General features: G+C 33.6%; 1 protein-coding gene across 40 annotated transcripts in view; it reads right to left on the bottom strand.

Moving 5' to 3' along the window:
• Positions 1–200: 200 nt before the first annotated feature.
• The window catches only part of LOC125672415 (centrosome and spindle pole-associated protein 1-like), an 85,976-nt gene continuing 66,284 nt past the window's right edge, over positions 201–19,892 (bottom strand). For 17 of the 40 annotated variants that reach the window (XM_056163021.1, XM_056163026.1, XM_056163027.1 and 14 more), the window contains 25 exons: positions 16,855–16,936; positions 16,619–16,720; positions 15,239–15,271; positions 14,512–14,632; positions 14,261–14,310; positions 14,073–14,170; positions 13,790–13,983; positions 13,641–13,694; positions 12,886–13,035; positions 11,509–11,646; positions 10,200–10,265; positions 9,423–9,536; positions 8,230–8,295; positions 7,725–7,764; positions 7,504–7,592; positions 7,240–7,286; positions 7,046–7,152; positions 6,242–6,373; positions 5,240–5,290; positions 3,339–3,419; positions 2,732–2,835; positions 2,581–2,604; positions 1,636–1,741; positions 1,376–1,445; positions 201–1,128 (listed from right to left, as the gene is read on the bottom strand). In XM_056163021.1, coding sequence (XP_056018996.1) covers positions 1,065–1,128; positions 1,376–1,445; positions 1,636–1,741; positions 2,581–2,604; positions 2,732–2,835; positions 3,339–3,419; positions 5,240–5,290; positions 6,242–6,373; positions 7,046–7,152; positions 7,240–7,286; positions 7,504–7,592; positions 7,725–7,764; positions 8,230–8,295; positions 9,423–9,536; positions 10,200–10,265; positions 11,509–11,646; positions 12,886–13,035; positions 13,641–13,694; positions 13,790–13,983; positions 14,073–14,170; positions 14,261–14,310; positions 14,512–14,632; positions 15,239–15,271; positions 16,619–16,720; positions 16,855–16,936 — 2,183 coding nt within the window. In that variant the 3' untranslated portion in view covers positions 201–1,064. Of the gene's footprint in view, positions 1,129–1,375; positions 1,446–1,635; positions 1,742–2,580; positions 2,605–2,731; positions 2,836–3,338; positions 3,420–5,239; positions 5,291–6,241; positions 6,374–7,045; positions 7,153–7,239; positions 7,287–7,503; positions 7,593–7,724; positions 7,765–8,229; positions 8,296–9,128; positions 9,186–9,422; positions 9,537–10,199; positions 10,266–11,508; positions 11,647–12,885; positions 13,036–13,640; positions 13,695–13,789; positions 13,984–14,072; positions 14,171–14,260; positions 14,311–14,511; positions 14,633–15,238; positions 15,272–16,618; positions 16,721–16,854; positions 16,937–19,892 lie in introns of all 40 variants that reach the window. The other 23 variants (XM_056162988.1, XM_056162989.1, XM_056163007.1 and 20 more) reach the window with 21 other exon arrangements.

Below are 19,892 nucleotides of genomic sequence, written 5' to 3'. Positions count from 1 at the left end.
TCCTACAAAATTTGAACAAAATCAGTTGAGCGGTTTCTGAGGAGTTGCATCCACAAAGTCAAGTGTGAAAGACGGACGGACACCAGTATTTTTATGTCCCCTTCAGCTTTGCGGCAGGGGACAAAATATTAACAAAGAACACGCACAGACAGCAATATTTCATCCAAGTGACTAAGGTATAAAATCATCACACAAAAAGGTTAACAGGTCTATGATTTATTTCTGTTGCATTGTGCATATTACAAATGAACTTTTTTCTTTCACATTCTGTATCATATACATACTTGCCATGCTAAAGCAGCATGGAGTTAAATTTCAACAACAATCTGTAACAACTTTATTAGTGACACGTAAAACAAGGCCAGTCACACAGCCCACAAAGTAGTATCCACTCATAAGGAAATTGTGTTTATATGATCGACAAATTCTACATGACTTGCATCTTAATGAATACATTTACTGAATACTCAAGAAAAATCGAAACCCGAATATTCAATTTCAAAATGCAATTCAGTCATATTCACAGGTCAATCAAATTGTATGAAGTCTTTGAAGGATATTTTCAAACAGATTTAATGTGTATATTCAGAGTGACAATATCTGTATCACAATACTAAGCAGGCTTTAGATCTGATAAAAGACTAGAACTTTCACTGGATAACCTAAATGGTGTGACTCGGCAAAATAGGAATTGATAAACAAGAGGCTGGTATATATCACAGTTTTGCTTTTAAAAAATAAATATGGCTGCCATTGGACAAAAGCAGCTCTACTACTATATGAGTACAGAATAAACATTTTCATGCAGCTCTGACAAAAAAATGAAGTCATAACATTTATGAATGTACTATACTACGTTTTTGGAGCACTAAAAACCAACAACAAACGTCCAGTACAACTGTCTGAATAACCAATATCAAGACATTTTTCTTTCCAAAAAATCGCAAATGAAGATTCAGATCTTGAGGACAAAATACCATTTGATGGAAAGTTTTGATTGGTAGATGGGTTATGGATGGCATTTCATATGAGGTGTGTTGCTATGGGGAGAGGATGGACTCTCCTTAAATAGCCTTGCTGGCTGGACGTAACCAGGTGTCATCTTGTAGAGTTTGGCCTGATGGGGGTCTGAAAGAATAACACCATTCCTTGAATTAGTAGCTAGTATCATCATCCACAAAGAAATTGTCAGAAAATATTTGGGAAGAATAATCACTGATGAGTGTCATGTGAATGAAAACAGCTGATCTAATATATTTCAATAAAGTAATACTCTTGCATTTTCTGTAAGCAAATCATGTTGGAAATTCATAGAAATATCTACCACATGTACCAACATAAATATCCCCTTTAAAAGTGACCACAATCTTGATACCTGTTGTATCTCTGTTTTGCCATAAATCTGTCCAGAATGTCATCAGGGTCTGCCAAAGAAACCTCATCAGCTACAACAGATCAACCTATACAGTTAGCTCAACAAGTACATTATACCTTAATTAAATCAAGCTTTGTAACTGTAAAGGACACTTCGTGCTAAATCATTCCCCCCAGCAAATACTAGTAGTGGGCACTGAAAAAAATGCTAAAATCTTGTATACTTAAATTAAGGATTAATGAAAGGAAAATGATGGTTACCATTCAAATTGTGCAGCCGCCTCAGTCTGGCATCATTCTTGCGTTGAATTCGGTCAACATCCAAACTTGTTGTTGAACCGAAAGGATTCAAAGGCTGACTCTCAGGCTGGTAATAACAAAATGGTAAGATATCAGACATTGCATCAATTAGCTGGTTCCTCAGATTTACAATGTATGCTTCCATTGTATGAAATACCCTAACAACATAAAATATGCAAGTACATGTATCTAAATGATTATAAGTATAAAATGATGCTTGTGAGTGCGATTGTTGCTTTCAACATATTTAGATATGAATGATATTCCTTCATGTAAATGTGTGGTGATTAAACGTGTGGTGAGAATCATTCACAAATGTATGGAAAAAATTGAGTGCACATTTTACTGTATGTCTGAGATGATGCAAATTATTTTATGATCAGTTTAGTGAAGGACACAGCAAAAATTGGAAAAGATTCTACTATGTCTTTTCCAAATCAGAGCAAAGTAGTAGAGAGCATAAAAACACCCATCTTTTTACAAATTCCCTTCAACCATGATATGTTAAGACATGCACAGCATCCAAATAACTGCTGTATTGTCTGCCAAATATCAAGTGGATTTATTTATCACTTTCACTAATAAGAGTCAATTCACACTTCTTATGTAAGCTTTGTAGCCTTTCTTTACCTAAACACAGAAATCAGTATAAGCACCATTCATACAGAGGAATTCTACCAGTATAGAATACACAGAATGAGAAAATGACAGAGAAATGGAGGATACTTTGGTATATACCAATAGTCCGTTAGAAAGCAAACAGAACATGGAAAGGAGTACTTTTGATAATTTAACTATAATTTGGCAGACAATGGATACAAAAATCAAAAGTAAGTGGAGGTTGCTGAAATGTGTTAGTTGGTTCACATTTTAAGTATTTGACTGGTGACCAGCCCTGATACCTACTGGATTATAGCCTACACTATCCACCTATGAAACACAAAACATTACATAAATATAAGTTAATACTGAATCATTTACTACTAAACAACATATTAAATGGTGAGTCTTTCATTAGTTTACATCATGCATGTTTAGTGATAATGTGGGAACTTACTCGTGGACTCAGTGCAACCCTCTCTCGCCTTCTGTAGCGTGCAGATTCATTTCTCTTAGGAAGATCTTCAAAGTCATCTGGGAAATGATTTAGTCCATCCACATCTATAGAATATATATATAGTAAAATATTTAACTCTCATGGTGAAATTCTAAATGAAATTCATTTTCATTTACTAATTAATCTTTATGCTAGCTCCTTCATAAGAAGATAAATATCTTGATCACCAAAACAAATATATATTAACTGTATTAACTGTTTAAAACAGATGAACACACAGATTTTAAATATTAGGAAAAATATTTGCATTACTGATGATTTTAACTTGTCAATCTGACTAAAGTACAGACCTATATTATATATATAATATAGGTCTGCACTTTAGTCATGCAGATTGTTAATTTGTTTACATGTATATAAGGATCAAGTCAAGCACTTTTTGTTATATATCAAAGGATGCAAATGAAATATGACACCTAGTGATCTATTACAAGGCCCCTGGAGGTGGTAAACTATTTGGTAAGAGAATGAGCTTAATCTTACACCATCACCGTGAACTGTTAGTTGTGTTAGTATTTGGTGATAAATAATCAAAATGTGATCAAACCTATGAATGCACTGTTTGAGTTCAGCATAGAACGTGGGCTGACGGTGCCCTGGCGTGTTGTCATGGGTGGTGCACCAAGACCTGTACAAAAAAAGCGGGGTGCAATATTGGTTAATGCATCTACATTATGGCTAATATATGTTTGCCAAATAAATAATGAATCTGCATAAAAATAGTCTTAGTTAAACAAATTCATGTTTCTCTAATTACTTGAAAATTTTGAGTTCAGCAAATGTTTAGTATAATTTGCTGCCTTGAAAACCTCTTTTACTTTTTGTTTGAAAAAAAAAGCTGTAAATGAAAGTCATGAAAGAAGTTAACTTCATGAACTTTACAGTCAATAATAGGATATAAGTAGATGGTTTTATTAAAAGAAACACTGGCTGAAAATGCCATATTGCATCATTTTCCTTTCACAATCAAAATAAAACCCACTGCAAAAATAAAATTTCCAATACATGTATTGTCACACACACAACAAATGAGCAATAAATACATTTTCAATCGAACACAGCGATATCAGAACAAACAGTACTAGTATATGCATATTCATAATGACAGATGATACTGATATACAGCACATTCAGGTTGAGGGAATGCCACTTTTGAATTTTATGATGTTGGTGGCGATCTAAAGAAAATGTAGCATTCCCCTTCCCCCAGGAATACTTAAGTGGAACAAACTAATATACAATAATTCTTAATATATATTATGCATATTTGCATGTACCATAATCAATGATAAGCAAATCAAGATTACCGTTAAATTTACAATTACCATTTTAAAGATTTATTTTTTTAAGAAAAGATTTAAAAAATAACAAAATACCTGCGAGAAATTCATATATATATCATGAACAAATAAAAGTTCTATACAAATACATATTTCCATACTACTATACCTCAGTCAAGTTTAATTTAATGAATTAATAAATCAGCTATTCAGAATTTACCCTTCCTTTAAATTATTAAACATTATAAACAAGTAATTGTTTTTCCTCAAATGATAATTTGGTGCACTAAATATTCTGACCCATGGTAGGCTGTTAGCTTTCAATATCATTTGTAACATGTCAGTCTTACATAACTCTTATAAGAAATAAATATCAACAAAGCCATGAGGATTTCATAGAGTCGTTACAAAGATTTATAAGGGAATTCTAAGAAATTAGTGAGTATCAAATTTCAAAAACACCATGAGTTACTGAAAAATGCATTGTTTGTGAATATTGAAATATTATTTAACTGAATGAGAATAAATCTGAGGAGGAAGAAATTTTCTATGAACTATCAGGTATGTGTTATTGTTTTCTGTATGATTAGGATGCTTATTTTCTGGTAATTCAAATGATAGTTTATGCTTCCATCCCAAGAATTGACCTATGACGCAATGTGAAGTGGAGGGCCAGTTCTAGGTGAGCTGAACCATTTATTTGCTACCGTCTAAATTATCATGGGTAATCTGTTATACCACAAACAATTTCATATCTGATCACTTAATAGGTATACATTGGTATAATTTAGATGTTTAAGCATTAAAATGAATTTATTTTCTGTCTGACAAGAATGTGGTTTTCTTGCTTTAAACTGAAAGCTAATTAAGGTAAAGAAACTAAGCAGAGCTAGCGTGTCACTTTTATCACTGCTGAAAGTGCATAATTCAAAGTAAATGAGAATTAATTAACTTCCAAAGGCATGATTGATTAGTGTGTGACAGACACCTATAAAAGGCTGGAAAAGTGACTAACATAAATGTAATAAATATAGAACACAAAAACAGCAGAGAATGTATTTAAGGACAAAATCTTTACAGCATTTGTTAATTATCATAAACTTTAAAAATTATTAATTCTACAGCTATAGGAAAGAAATATCCGATTATTTAGATATAATTGATATACTTCTGTCTGAACGCCTTCCTTTCCACGCGTTGTAATTGGTTGGAGTGAATCCTTCAAAGTAAACAAGAGATGAACCCTCATTAATGTATACATTGAAGACAAACTCGGTGTTTATTCCAGCCTATACATGTCACCCTGACAACTTTAGAAATCCAACCAGAAAACCTCATCTGATCATGTGACCACTGCAAAACCAACGTCACAAGTGCAAACAAACCTGGAAAAATATCTCTGTCCGGGGCTTGATTGTCAATCACTATTGAACATTAATGAAACTATCTTATTATAATCTTCAACATGTGTTAGCATAACAGAATCTTATTCTATATTAGATGTACTATGAAATACTGTCTTTAGAGTGATTCTGTTCCCATTAAACAAACTGTGTGCAGAAAGTTCATAAGTCCATGTTGTGATGTTCTTAATATCTTCTTAATTATGTGATTATTATGTGATGAATGTCTTGTGACTTGTACTTTGACCCTTGTGTCATGTGACCACTCAATGTGTAACACAACTAACCTGCTACACCCTTCCTTCCACACTTATTACACCCATCCTCCACCGTGACTGTCAACAGTCAGAACAAATTTATCAAAGGTTACGTTCAAATTGTCAAAAATGGATTCAATATTTGAAAGAAAATTCAGAGCAACAATAAAAGTAGTAGGGGGAAATCATCAAACCAGAGAAATCACGACAATCACATAACCAAACACCAGCAGCAGTAAATACATGTATAATATGCAAAAAAAACTTGTAGATTCCTTATATTACGCAAGTACTTAATTGGGTCAAGTCGTTATTCAGTCATCATTTGCAGAAACATAATTTAAGTGTTATTACATATTTACGTAAATCAGTGATATACAAATAAAAGCGAGAATCTTGATTTCTTGAAGCTTTCTCGCAAATAAATGAAATTATTAACTACTAGCAAATTATAAGGAATTTACAATAAATGGAGGGCAGGGTATCAGAGACAATAACACTTGCACTTACTTTGTTCTTTCATAGATTTGAGTGTGTCCTCCTGATGCCTGAGTAAGGCATCTTGCTGAGCTTCCAGGGTCTCATTAGAAGTGGGGGCGTCAGGAAACATGCTGCGGAAGGCCTTTCTGGATTCTGTATCATCTTTGGAAAAACAGCACAAAATACTCAGACATATATCCCTTGAATTTTATTGTTTTTTCAATCAGAAACATTTTTCTTTAATGATAGTGTCTATAGAGTATAAAATTTAACTGAAATGCATTAGCAAACATTTTGGCACAATTGTGTCTTTTTTGCATGGTGTAAAATAACATTCCAATAAAAATCATATAATCCACCAAAACCTTGAATGTTCCATAAACTTTGTACATCTATTACACACATCTAGTAAAAAATCTTTCTACGAACTTAATCAAAAAATAAAGTAAGGAATTTTCTAACAAGATATTTTTTTTAAAAACTGTAAGCTTGACAATCATCAGCTATACATTCAGAATGTCTAAACCATGAAGTAAAGAACAACACATCACAATTTCAAAGTTTTCATTTGTTCAGAGGTATCACATAGTACATAAAATCTGTCATCTACAGGAGTTTGTCACACTCAAAATTTTACATATATATATATCACGCTTTGTCCCTGTTGGCTACAACAAAAACACACCAAAGATCATGAAACATTCAAATCAGGAACTGACTATATCTGTGTACATTCAAATCAGGAACTGACTATATCTGTGTACATTCAAATCAGGAACTGACTATATCTGTGTACATTCACATTGTACCGTACCTTACTGCTTCATTTCTTACTTTTGTATTTGAGCTCATTGAATTCCTGTAAATTTCTTGGATTGGCGTCTGCACGGACAGGTGCTGGTTCACCCTGTCTGGCCCTCTCAAACACATCTATCTCCTTCCTGTGTAATACATATTGTAAGCATTATTCAAAGTAAAATAAAATTTATATCCAAGCATTATAATTGATAATAAAACCAGAAACTTACGGAGGTGGTCTTTGAACCACTCTGGGATCAAAAACATCGGGTTCATTCTGAAACAGACAAATAAAACTTAATATTATAATTATCGCTCACACCATTGCAATTCCCCTTTGTTTTTGTACCAATACTACATTCACAATATTTTTTTCAACAATTTAAAATACAAGAAAAAGTCCAGGAAATGTATTTATTTTTTTCACATTAACAACAACAGACTTTGTTTTTTCAGATCAATGTTGACATCTGGGAAAGAAATCTTTCTTATACCCTTTGTGTCTCCAATGCATTTTCCACCCTTTTCCTCTCACTCTGTAGTTGTTTCCTCATGGAGGCCAGCTCCTTAAGTACATCTGAACCTGAATTAAAGTATCTCTGGGATTTAGTCAGCTTCACATGCATGTACATGTATGCAAATTGCAGAGTATCAGGAAACTTGCTTTATCAAAATTAATAGAAAAAATAAATACAAAATGTTTTCTAGAACTCACTGTTGGCTCTGGAGAGAGGCTGTGGTGGAGGTTTGGATGACTGCAACAGAATCAGTAAACATGAGAAATGGTTTGATTTTGAGAGATAAACACCGCTGCATTGACAGCTCTAAACTGTGTAAAACGAGCAATAGCAAAACAATGCATGAGGAACTATGTGCTTTGAAATAAATATAAACATATACATGCTTTGTAACTAATACTGTAGTGCAGGGAACATGCTAAATAAATGGAAATAATCAAAAACAAGTAGAATTGAAAACAATGAAAATATCAATCTACAAATAGGGGGGAGGAAGATGAATACATTAATGTTTCATGAGAAACATAAAATCACTGCTTGGCTATTAAAAATCTATTTCTTCATCAATTCTTTGACAAAAATTATTTTTCAAATGAGGGTTGTCTTCTAACAGTATGATAAAATAATTCAAAATAAGCTTAAGGCTTGAACTGAGATCGATCAAGAGGTTAGAGGGCAAATTTATGGGTTCATGTTTGTTACCTCACTAGGGGGAGTATCTCTCCGCAGTGCTGGGATGGGTGGGGATTTACGCGTATCCTCTGATGTCTGTGGATTAAAGTAAGCATGCATGAAGTCAAGTATGTACTAGCTAAAACAAAAATCCATGCCCAAACTAACTACACTAATGATTTTAATCCAAAACAATTAAAGCTCTCTATGTGCATCATACATGTATATCCAAAACAAAAATACTTTATACAAAAACTAACTACAGCCAAACTTGTCTAACCTGACATGCTGAGAGAGATAAATTTTGTGTCGGATTACATAGGACATCAGGTTGCACAGTGTACAAAAAATAATGAAAATAGGGTCAGAATTCAAAGTACAAAGTAGTATACAGGTATTAGATTGGACAAGTTGAACTGTAGTACTACAATATAAATGAAGGGAGACAAATACATTGGTCAAAAAAAAAAGGAATCATAGATTATAACGATCTTAATGTTCTACATGTTATGTTTGGCTTTAGTGTGGCTTTTAATTCACACACCCTCTCCCAGTCACACAATTACATTCCATCCAACTCTGATAACACAGAGGCAAAGTTGGGAACATCATTAATACACCAAGAAATCCTGTAAGATAAGCACCCTCTAGACACAAAACTTCTAGCAGTTTCTACAAATCAAACCTTTAAAAGTATATGTAAGGCTAGTTAGAATAGTTAAGTTATTAACATTACGGTATTAGGAATTCTATCCCAAAACTCAAAATATAATTACTGACTACATTATTTAAAATGATTTTTAATCATTTTTAAAAAAAAATATTTCAGAGTTACAATTTTTTTTGTTGATTATGGATAAAAGAAGAAACATAAATTCATGCAAGCATTAATGAATAGCACAAATTCTGGCCAGTCAACACTGATTTACCCCTGGCTGTGGTGTTTGAGGTGGTGGTGGACTCTGTTTATCGCTCTTTTTATCATCCTGTCAAATTACAATATCATCTAAATATGCCATATTGCAATAATCCAAATGAAATGCACCTTATCCTTTAAGCAGTGCAACTTGCAACCCTTTGTCAACTGTCTCATTCATTTTTTGACACCATTAAACAAACTTGGTATAAAACTGAATATTGGTGTGTTTTGTAGCAAATCCAATAAATCCCAAGACAACATTGTTAACATGAAGTGCCCTTTGACCTTCCACTCTCCAATTTACCGAGATTCCATAGGGCTTTTTCAGGCCCAGACTATCTGGTGTGCCCATTCCTAGTCTGACGGATTCTGATCGGAAGTGATTCTGACGAGAGCTGCTCGAGTTTGAAATTGCTTCCTACATAAGCATATTTTATTTCATGAAATTTAATAATTGTCACCATCACAAAAATTATTTTGTTGTATATGTGTGCTAAACTACATGCGTCTTGAAACAGCCATGGAATAGCATATATATCGTAAAAGAAAAGAGTGCACAATGCTGAAAAAAAATTGATAATCCAATTCTTAAATTGATTTTCAATTGAATATCATTAACATCAAATTATCAACAAAAGTTGTACAATCTGAACTTTAAACAGTTCACATTTATCTAACTGTAAACAGTGTAGTTATAACCATTATAAGGTAGTGAACCAGAGCCATTCAGCCATGTTGTCACATCAAGAATTGAAAATACAATTACGGAACATAGATTTGTTGAAAAATCACAGATTTGGATTAACTCATTGTGATTGGTTGGTAATATTAACCACATTAGAAGCAATATCAATTTCTCTAGGCATTGAATGATGTGCAATTTACATTTTCTGATATGGGAATGGGAAACAAAGCTTTTCTTTTCATTCTGCACAAGTGGGGCTGAGATGCAGACACCATGCTTTTGAGTGTTTGTACGCCAAACAGACTTTAGTGATTCGGTCTTTATAGTTACAAGCAGATATCATTAAGATTTTGTAATGCATTTTATCAAAGGATTAAAGGTAAATGTAAATATTACCGAGTAATCAGGTTTCTGATCGCCGGTCCTCAGGGCTGGGACAGGGGGAGATGATCCCCTCTGTTCCTGAAAAGTCAAACAAACTCATCTACATCTACATAGTTATCAATAAAATGATGATTTCTACACATAGTGCACACCCCATCATCTGATATGATGTAACACTTGGGAGGACCTACTAGTATATAAGTACTATACTGGTCTTTAAACTCTATGTCTACACAACTCATTTCATGCTTCTAATGTACTAACTAACAATCAAATGATTAAATTTAATAATGAAATGATATACAAAATCAAGTGGCAAATATGCTAACATTGATGCAAAATTAACATCTGATTAAATATATCTCACTAATCAGTAATTCCAATAAACAATCAATTTCATTCACATTGTGGATCTGTGTTGTTTTTATGTATGATGTATCATAATATTGTGTATCTATATGTACATGTATGTAGTTTTGTGCTGTTTCTGTGGTCAAGTATATTAGGAATGTAGTAATGCATTGTTTCTATTATGCATTACATAATGTACTGTAAACGTGGTTATTTACACTGGGGGGGGGGGAAGAATTTACACGGTCAGGTAATAAAATAAATGTATAAATTTCCCCCACGCATATAGTTTATATAAATATTTGATATAATATATATCATATTCAGTTATCACGTATTTTCTCCCACACATAATGTTGGACATGGAGAAATGTGTACTTAACCCCCAGCATAAATGGTGTATTACACAGTGTATCTATGTGTTGTTTCTATGGTGTATTACACAGTGTATCTATGTGTTGTTTCTATGGTGTATTACACAGTGTATCTATGTGTTGTTTCTATGGTGTATTACACAGTGTATCTATGTGTTGTTTCTATGGTGCATTACACAGTGTATCTATGAGTTGTTTCTATGGTGTATTACACAGTGTATCTATGAGTTGTTTCTATGGTGCATTACATAGAGTATGTATTTATGTATAGTTCCTATGATGTATTACTATTTGAATTTATCTATGTATAGTTCCTATGATGTATTACAATTTGAATTTATCTATGTATTGTTCTTATGATGTATTACAATTTGTATTTATCTTTGTACTGTTCCTCTGAAGTATTACAATTTGTATTTATCTTTGTACTGTTCCTCTGAAGTATTACAATTTGTATTTATCTTTGTACTGTTCCTCTGATGTATTACAATTTGTATTTATCTTTGTACTGTTCCTCTGATGTATTACAATTTGAATTTATCGATGCAATGTATCTATTTATGTACTATTTCTTTGGTGTATTACATTGTGTATACCTGTCTTTCCTGCCTTTCTCGATTTTCCTGTTCCCGTTTTTCCTGCATGCGTTGATCATCCTCCTCCTGTTTCTTTCGCTTGGCTTCCTTCTTTCTGGCTTCTGCTTGCTGTTGCATCTCTTCATTTCTTTTTCGAGCCTGCAAAAATATGTTAAAACCAAAATCTGTATAATTAATTCATATTCATGTTGTTTGTCTATGCCATTGAATTTCCTACTGATCAAATCTATGAATGATCTGCAATGACCTTGATACATTTTTAAGAAATAAACAACGTTATGCAGTGAACATGGCGTTATGAATATATGCCAGCAGAGACATTGCTATTCATAACGCCATGTTCACTGAATAATCGTTGTTTATTACTTATATTTGCATTTTACCCCTTGCAGTTCCCCTGCCTTCGACCTTGACATTGGGATAAGGCATAAAAAATAAACGTTTTCAGACTGAGTAATTTCTTATTTCTTAACTCATATAATATTACAAATTGCATTTTCCTCTATGAACTAACCAATTTCAGCATGCAACACAATCCGTTCATATCGACTATGAACGGATTATGAACTAGGCTAGTTTAAAGCACGCGACTGAGAGAGCATAATGATTTGAAAAAATATGTACAATATGTGTTACAAAGATCTCACTAAGTCGCACCTCGGATTAAGATTGTGAACTTACGTGGATTATCATCCCAATCTTGTGGTCTCCTAGCTCCAAAATACAGTGCACCATGCAATGTTGATAAAAGGCAGGGTAAACGAAGTGTGACGTCATGTCTATGTTTTGACATACGTCACAATACGACTGTGACATAGGTGGATCTTAGGAGTTCGTTTTATGCAACAAAATATTTCACGACTTATAGAAGCAATATAAACAAACGGTGATTTAGTAAATGAATATAAATATAAGAATTGAACAGCATTTTCAAGCTGTTCATGGTCAATATGAACGGATTTGGATTTGAGGAAAATTCTCTGTGAAATGCGCATTTAAGCTTCTGGTATATGAAGAGTTCTTTTTCCTTGTACATTGAGGCTTGTACAGATAATTATAGAATTTAAACACCTGTGTTTTATATGGATTTTTTTAATTATGCACGATGCTTGTAATTGATTTTTAAAAAAATTATGAAAATAAAGTAATCACATTCAATTATTTTAAGTTTTGAATATTTTTAATGATCACTAAATTATAATCATTTTAGCAATATTAACTATATATAGTCTTTAAAATGTACACATGTTTGAAGTGTTCTCTCAGAGCAAGTTCTGAGTAATAATTGCGGTTACAGCCGAAGCAAGAGGCGTGGACAATGTTTATAGTGGGAGAAGACAATGGATATGCAAATATTTGTATATGTCCTTGTCCTACCTCATCCTCTTTTTCCCTCTTCTTCCGTTGCTCCTCCTCAAATTCCGATTGTATTCGCAGTCTCTGTTCTTCTAGTCTTCGGTTCTCTTTTTCTTCCTCCATTCTCTCTTTCTCCTTTTCTATTTGTTCTCTCCTCTTTTTTTCTTCAATCTGATATCAAAATGTTACACATTCTTCAAATTACAAGAGGCCAAAACTTTCACCTGAGAACCACACACTAAAAAACTACAAGCGTTTCCTGAAAATCTTGTTGCTAGTACAGAGAAAACCATTTTTACAAAATCCAATTCTAGATCATTCCAATGATAGGTTACATGATCATCTGTCTAAAAATTTATTTTTGACACTCAATGACCCAAACCCATCATCCCTGGGGTGACAATGTATATGATATGGTGTATGGTCCCCTTTCTAATGCACTTTGCAATTAGTGCAGAAGATTCTTATCATTAGTTATGATTTGTTTTGAAAATGTTCTGGAGAAAAGGGAGAAACTTCGAAAATTGAACCACTTCTTGAACTAGGAATGGAGGTAGTAGGGGTGAGGAAGTCCATTACAATATTTTCAGTTCCTCTATTCTGAGAAATCCCAAATACTAAATTTCAAAGGAAGTTGAAAGTGATCCAAAGTTGTCAAAAAAAATAAAATGAAAATATGTCACCTGAGTATTACAATGGGCACATATTTTATGACAAACTGGAACTATTGCAACAGTGGCTGAATTCAAAACACCTTATGGACAAAAAATTTGTACCTGTCTTCTAAGATCATCCTTGTACTTGTCTGAGGTAGTCTTTTCTTGTTCAGTCTAGAAGGAGATAAAAATCATAATTATTTCTTGAAGAGGAAAAGAAATTATATATTTATCATTTTTGATAAAGTGTTAATTTGTATTGCTTCTACCTTGGGCTGACCAAAGATTCCATGTCCCCCTCTTGCATGGGTTACATCCCCTGCAGCATCAATCTGTGGAGGTGGCTGACCTATCAGGTCATCCCTGGGGGATGTTGGTGCTTGAAATCTTGGAGACTCACGAGTCACTTGAGAACGAGCTGTGTCTGGATCTTGATTGGTATTATGCATCCCTCGTAAATCAGCTGGAAAAAATTCAATATTCACATCTGCTCCTTCCCTCAATTTTAAAAAATTTCTAATGATGTATGATCTAGAACAGGCAAAATCTTACCAACTACATTTCCCTTAGTATCTCGTAATGGGGCACCACCTCCACCTTTCCCAAATGGATTGTAGTTTCTAATTTCATCATCTAATTTCCTCTCATACCTACAAGAAATTGCCATGTTACTAAAACAGATTAATATTCTTTTTTCTGATGAAAAGAGATTGATATCATCCTGAATTCCTGGGTCATACCTTAGCTGTTCTTCTTTCTCTAGTTGTTTCTTTCGACGTTTCTCTTCAATCTAAATTGGACGTCACCAAAATGTTGTAAATTTAGATTGTAATATGCAATGACACGAAAATGTAAGAAAAGTAAGCAATCAAAAACTGGAATAAATACATTGTTTGCAATTTTAACACTCAGTGATTACAATTTCTACCTACATGTAGATATGGCCCTCTGACCCTGTTTGACCTTATGACTCTGTCATCAGACTACATACCTGTCTATCCAGTTCTTCCTGATATGAGCGTTTATCATTCTGTGAGCGACTGCGGAAATCTTCGTCACTGGGAAACTGATAAGGAGAAATTCTCTCTTTACTTCTATCGCGCGCTCTAGCTCTGAAAGTAAAATCATTATTCTGTAAATGTTCTTCATTGTGTCGTGGAATCTCTATCAAGTTAGCTCTTTAGGATTAATTTTCAAATTTTCTTAACACACAAATGCATACATATGATGTAAGACACTGTACTTGACTAGGGCCCCCTTTTAATGTAAATACACTTCATATCAATTATACATTCTGATTCAATACATTCAAATGCAGGTACATGTAATACTGACATAGCCAAATGCAAACATACATAGAATTAACCACATGTATAATTTTCCAAAGTCAAAACAGAAATGACCAAAAAACAGAAAGCACAAACAACTGAACAAAAGACAAACATAACTACACAATTAGCACTATACACATAGCAAAATCACTAATAAATTACTAAGAAATATCAAATCACAAACATAAATCTATAATTCAAAACACAAAATTAGCAAAATCACACATAAATCACCTAAAAGCATCAATTCACATAAATACATGTATACTATTAGCACAAAATAACTATTTTAAAAAGTCAATCCACCAAGACGAATATAAGCCTTAATTAATCTAGCAAAATCACCAACATTCACTAAAACAAATAACTTCACAAAGTTTTACATACGTAGTTGGTGGTGGAGGTACAGTTATCTCAATCCTGAAATCCAGTAACACTAAGCAATAGAATGATAATCAGGGGCACTCAACAACAGAATAATCAGGGGCACTCAACAACAGAATAATCAGGGGCACTCAACAACAGAATAATCAGGGACATTCAACAACAGAATAATCAGGGACATTCAACAACAGAAATAATCAGGGACATTCAACAACACACTCAACCAAATCAAACAGTAGTAAAGAAAAATACATAAATATCTCCTTACAACATCAATACACAAACCAAATAAAGATCAATTCCAGTTCATGTTTTAAGGAGGTATAACACAACAATCAAAATTGTCACAAATGAAAACTATGAGCAAGTTTTGCTAAAATGCACAATCTACAGATTGCAAGCCTAATGCTTTCATCCACTGAGCTACCCAGACAGGTCAAGAATCTTAAAAGGACAAAGAAAATTTTCTTTTGCATCTTTGGTATACTTCCAATCAGAAACTTTGTCATGTGTTATACCTCCTTAAATCAAACCAGGCTAAAAATCCCATCAAAGGTTAACAGGAAATGTAACAAAAGATTATTTTCAGTTGAAAGAATATCTCCTGTAAACTTTACCATGGGATCATTTAAATTCGTGGGGCTCAATTTTCATGGGTTGTTGAGATTTTACAGTTTTGATTGGATGTAATGTTGTGGATTGTTGAGATTTTACAGTTTTGATTGGATTTAATATTGTGGGTTGTTGATATTTTACAGTTTTGATTGGATGTAATATTGTGGGTTGTTGATATTTTACAGTTTTGATTGGATGTAATATTGTGGTTATGGTTTCTGTACATTGAAACATTAAATATTTTGTGCATTTTGTTGTGATTTGAAAATCGTGGGAATGTTGAGAAATTTGAGTCCCCAAGAAATCCAATGATTCCACATTATAATTTATGATCACTCGTTAGGTGGATTTCCAATTAATGTTTAGTTTATTAAAAGAAGAAAGCCCATAACTTTGGCAACACCGCTCACTAAGTTGAGTCAACTTGCTCTTACCAAGATCAGAATCTAATGAACTTAAGCTGTTCATTGTTAGAATTTGAATAAATAAGATTTTCCAACAATTACATCGAGGGAGCACTGTGTATGGGGAAACTAACACATTGGATCTTCGGAGAGTTAACATAATTATCTCTGAAAATGACATACACAAACTTTGATCAGAAATTTGAGATGCAGATGAGCTAAAATTGTTAAACCATGCAAAGATTTTTAAATAATGTTATTAAAAAATATACAACAACATTTTATATACAGTAAGTCAAATCCCTTGTTAAGAATTATAGTTTTACTCATCAAGCACTTGTTATTAGAGCTGCCACACTCTTACGTTTGAACAGTCTCATCTTTTTTGTCAACTGTTTGTATTTTCTCATCCTTTTTCTCAAATTTTTGCCTTTTGTCATCTTTGAGAATTGAGTTTTTGTGAGAACTAAAGCGACAAATTGTGGACATGAAGAAATTCAAGAATAGACCTACCTTTTGTTAAAATGGCATTATCTTAAAGAACTAAGTCCTTTACTTGCTATATAAAAATGAATTTAAGAAAAATAAATCTATATTTACGATTCATCGAATGTGACTCTTGGGGTACCCCTGCCCTGGTAAGGCCGGTCATATCCTCCTCCTAAGTCCAGTGGTGGAGCACCTACAACAGAAATATATGTACATGTATAAATGTGTACCTGGTCACCAATGAGAGGTGGCACTCATACAAAGCATATAAAAGTGCTAGTCAATATCACGAACTTTGAAATTAAAACTCTAAACATATTTCACACATTGCAAAAATCTGTTGTTGACGTGAATTTAAAATTTACATATTCAGAGAGTCTACAGAAATATATTGGGTTGATGATGAGCCTCGTCATTTATGACCTTGAGCTTCCTAGATTGTCTGTAACAAATCTAATGACTGTCTCATTTGTCAAGGTCCATATCAACAAGAGCAACGCCAACGTGGCATAATACGCCCGTAGATTTTGCTCAAGAATACATATTTTAGTGGGATTCATATTTTGGTGAAGTCAGCACTGGCCTCTGTGAGCTAATTCATTATCATGGTGATCAAATATACCAAGTTATAATATCCTGGAGCTTACAGTTCGGTTTGTATCCTGCCCACAAGGTTTTCCTAAAAAGTGATACTACGACCTTGACCTTTGACCTTGAAAAACAATAGGCATCTTCCTCTCATCATGGTGATCAAATATACCAAGTTATAATATCCTGGAGCATATGGTTCAGTTTGTATCCTGCCCACAAAGTTTTCCTAATAAGTGATACTACGACCTTGACCTTTGACCTTGAAAAACAATAGGCACCTTCCTCTCATCATGATGATCAAATATACCAAGTTATAATATCCTGGAGCTTACGGTTCGGTTTGTATCCTGCCCACAAGGTTTTCCTAAAAAGTGATACTTTGACCTTTGACCTTGAAAAACAATAGGCACCTTCCTCTCATCATGGTGTTCAAATACACCAAGTTATAATATCCTGGAGCTTACGGTTCGGTTTGTATCCTGCCCACAAGGTTTTCCTAATAAGTGATACTACGACCTTGACCTTTGACCTTGAAAAACAATAGGCATCTTCCTCTCATCATGATGATCAAATGTACCAAGTTGTAAAGTCCTAGGGCTTATGGTTCAGTCTGTATCCTGCCCACAAGGTCCGGACAGACAGACGGACGACGCCATACCATAATACGTCCCGTCTTCGACGGGCGTATAAAAATGAAATTCATTTCTTATTTTACATTCTGCTTTGCTTTTCTGTTGGAATCCTAGCCGTAAAAATAAATGAACTATATTCATCAAGATTCATACATGCATTGTTCACAAATCCATCACATTCTTGAGGATTGACTATCATTACAATTCGCAAAGACATCAAAGGCAAAAATAAATTAGAAATGTAAATATTAATTTACATTTCCAATGTTTTAGCCTTTGATATCTTTACTAGTTGTAATGATAGTCATTTGCTTATGAATGTGTTGCAGTTGTGAACAATGCGTCTATGAATCTCGGTAAATGTAGTACATGTTCCTCTATTCTAATGGACGAGAATACCAACAGAAATGAAAGTAGAATGTAAATATAAAAAATAAATTTCAGGTTTGAAAATACATAAGGGTATGAACTGCAACACTTCACAGAAGAATCACTCAGCATCACAAGAAGCATCACTATTCATATCCTCATGTACTTTCAAAAACGAAATTCATTTCTTAAATATTTACATTTTCCAATGTCTGTGTCTGAGATAACATTACATACAAGGCACTGTCTTAATTTTCTCATCAAAGCATTAGCCGAATTATCACCACACATTTCTTTCGCGACAGGAAAACAACCCCACCCAAAAGTTTATATTTATCGACTTTTCTTTTTCTTTTTTTTTTTTATAAAAAAAGTTTACGTTTACTTTGATTAGATCTAAGATAAAGAAATAATGAAAATACAGTAAAATATCTCAATCTCGAAGTCCGAGGGACTTCGAAAAAACTTCGGAGATATCTGGGGGTTCGAGATATCCAAAATCGATCTTGAATATTTTTTTTTTGAAGGAGGATATTGGATGCATAGTATGGGATTTGCATCATAAACAACCCCGTTTCCATTTCTTATAGTTTAAGATAAATTAATATTGTGGAATTTCAAAGACAAACATTTCGGTTTTTTTTTATATCTATAAACATCCCATTGAATTCACAATGTGTTTCAAAATTAAGATGATCGTGCAAATGTGTACGCTTACTTGACTAATATCCAGGCTCGACTGGGATGTAGCTATTACGTTGTAGTGAAAGAACTTATCACGTAAGAAACAAAAAAGACAGATTTTTAAAAAGAACTTTTAAATGTTTATTAAATACAATATCCTATTAAGTACAACTAATATGCATGCTATTTTATACAATACTACAAATATACGAAAAATTCAGAAGTTTGAAATGTTCTACAATGTTTTATTCAATGAACTTTTCTGACAGCATCTAGATCTTAGTCCCCGAAGAGCAGCGTAATGGAGGTCTTGAGACATGTTGTCAAATGCTGAAAATTTCATGGGTCTCTATTTATATGCTACTGTGATCCAAATTGTTTGATTTCAGTTCACTTTGAAGATTTTCGTGTTTTCTCTGTTCTAGTTTTGGTGATGAAGCGTGTATTATTAAATGTGTTCTCGTTATTATGGGCATTACTTTTTTTCAAGCGCACTTCGACAATTTTGTGCGTTTATCTAAACCACATGTTAATGATAGAGCGTGCATCATTCAAAACAACGTCCCTGGAATCAGGCGTGTTAGGCTGCACTAATTACCCAAGCTGTTGAACCAATTATTGCGACCAGGGTCTACTCGGAAAAGGCGAGCGTGGATTAGCAGTCGATTTGTGTAGCCGCAGGCGTGAATGTGTGACTTAACGACGCCAGGTATGGTAAGCAGAGCGGAAAATTGACTGCCCTTCGAGATAAACCAGGTGAATTTAGGGCATTGGACCTTGAAAATACTTTGACATAAGCGGGGTATTCGAGATTACCGTGTTTGAAATATCTGGAGTTTTTTAAATCATTTATATAAGGAACACGGCCGGGAC

This window comes from Ostrea edulis, chromosome 4 (assembly GCF_947568905.1).
Source record: "Ostrea edulis chromosome 4, xbOstEdul1.1, whole genome shotgun sequence".
Taxonomy (NCBI): domain Eukaryota; kingdom Metazoa; phylum Mollusca; class Bivalvia; order Ostreida; family Ostreidae; genus Ostrea; species Ostrea edulis.
The sequence above is the reverse complement of the archived record's forward strand: the minus strand, read 5'-3'. Positions and strand labels throughout refer to the sequence as shown.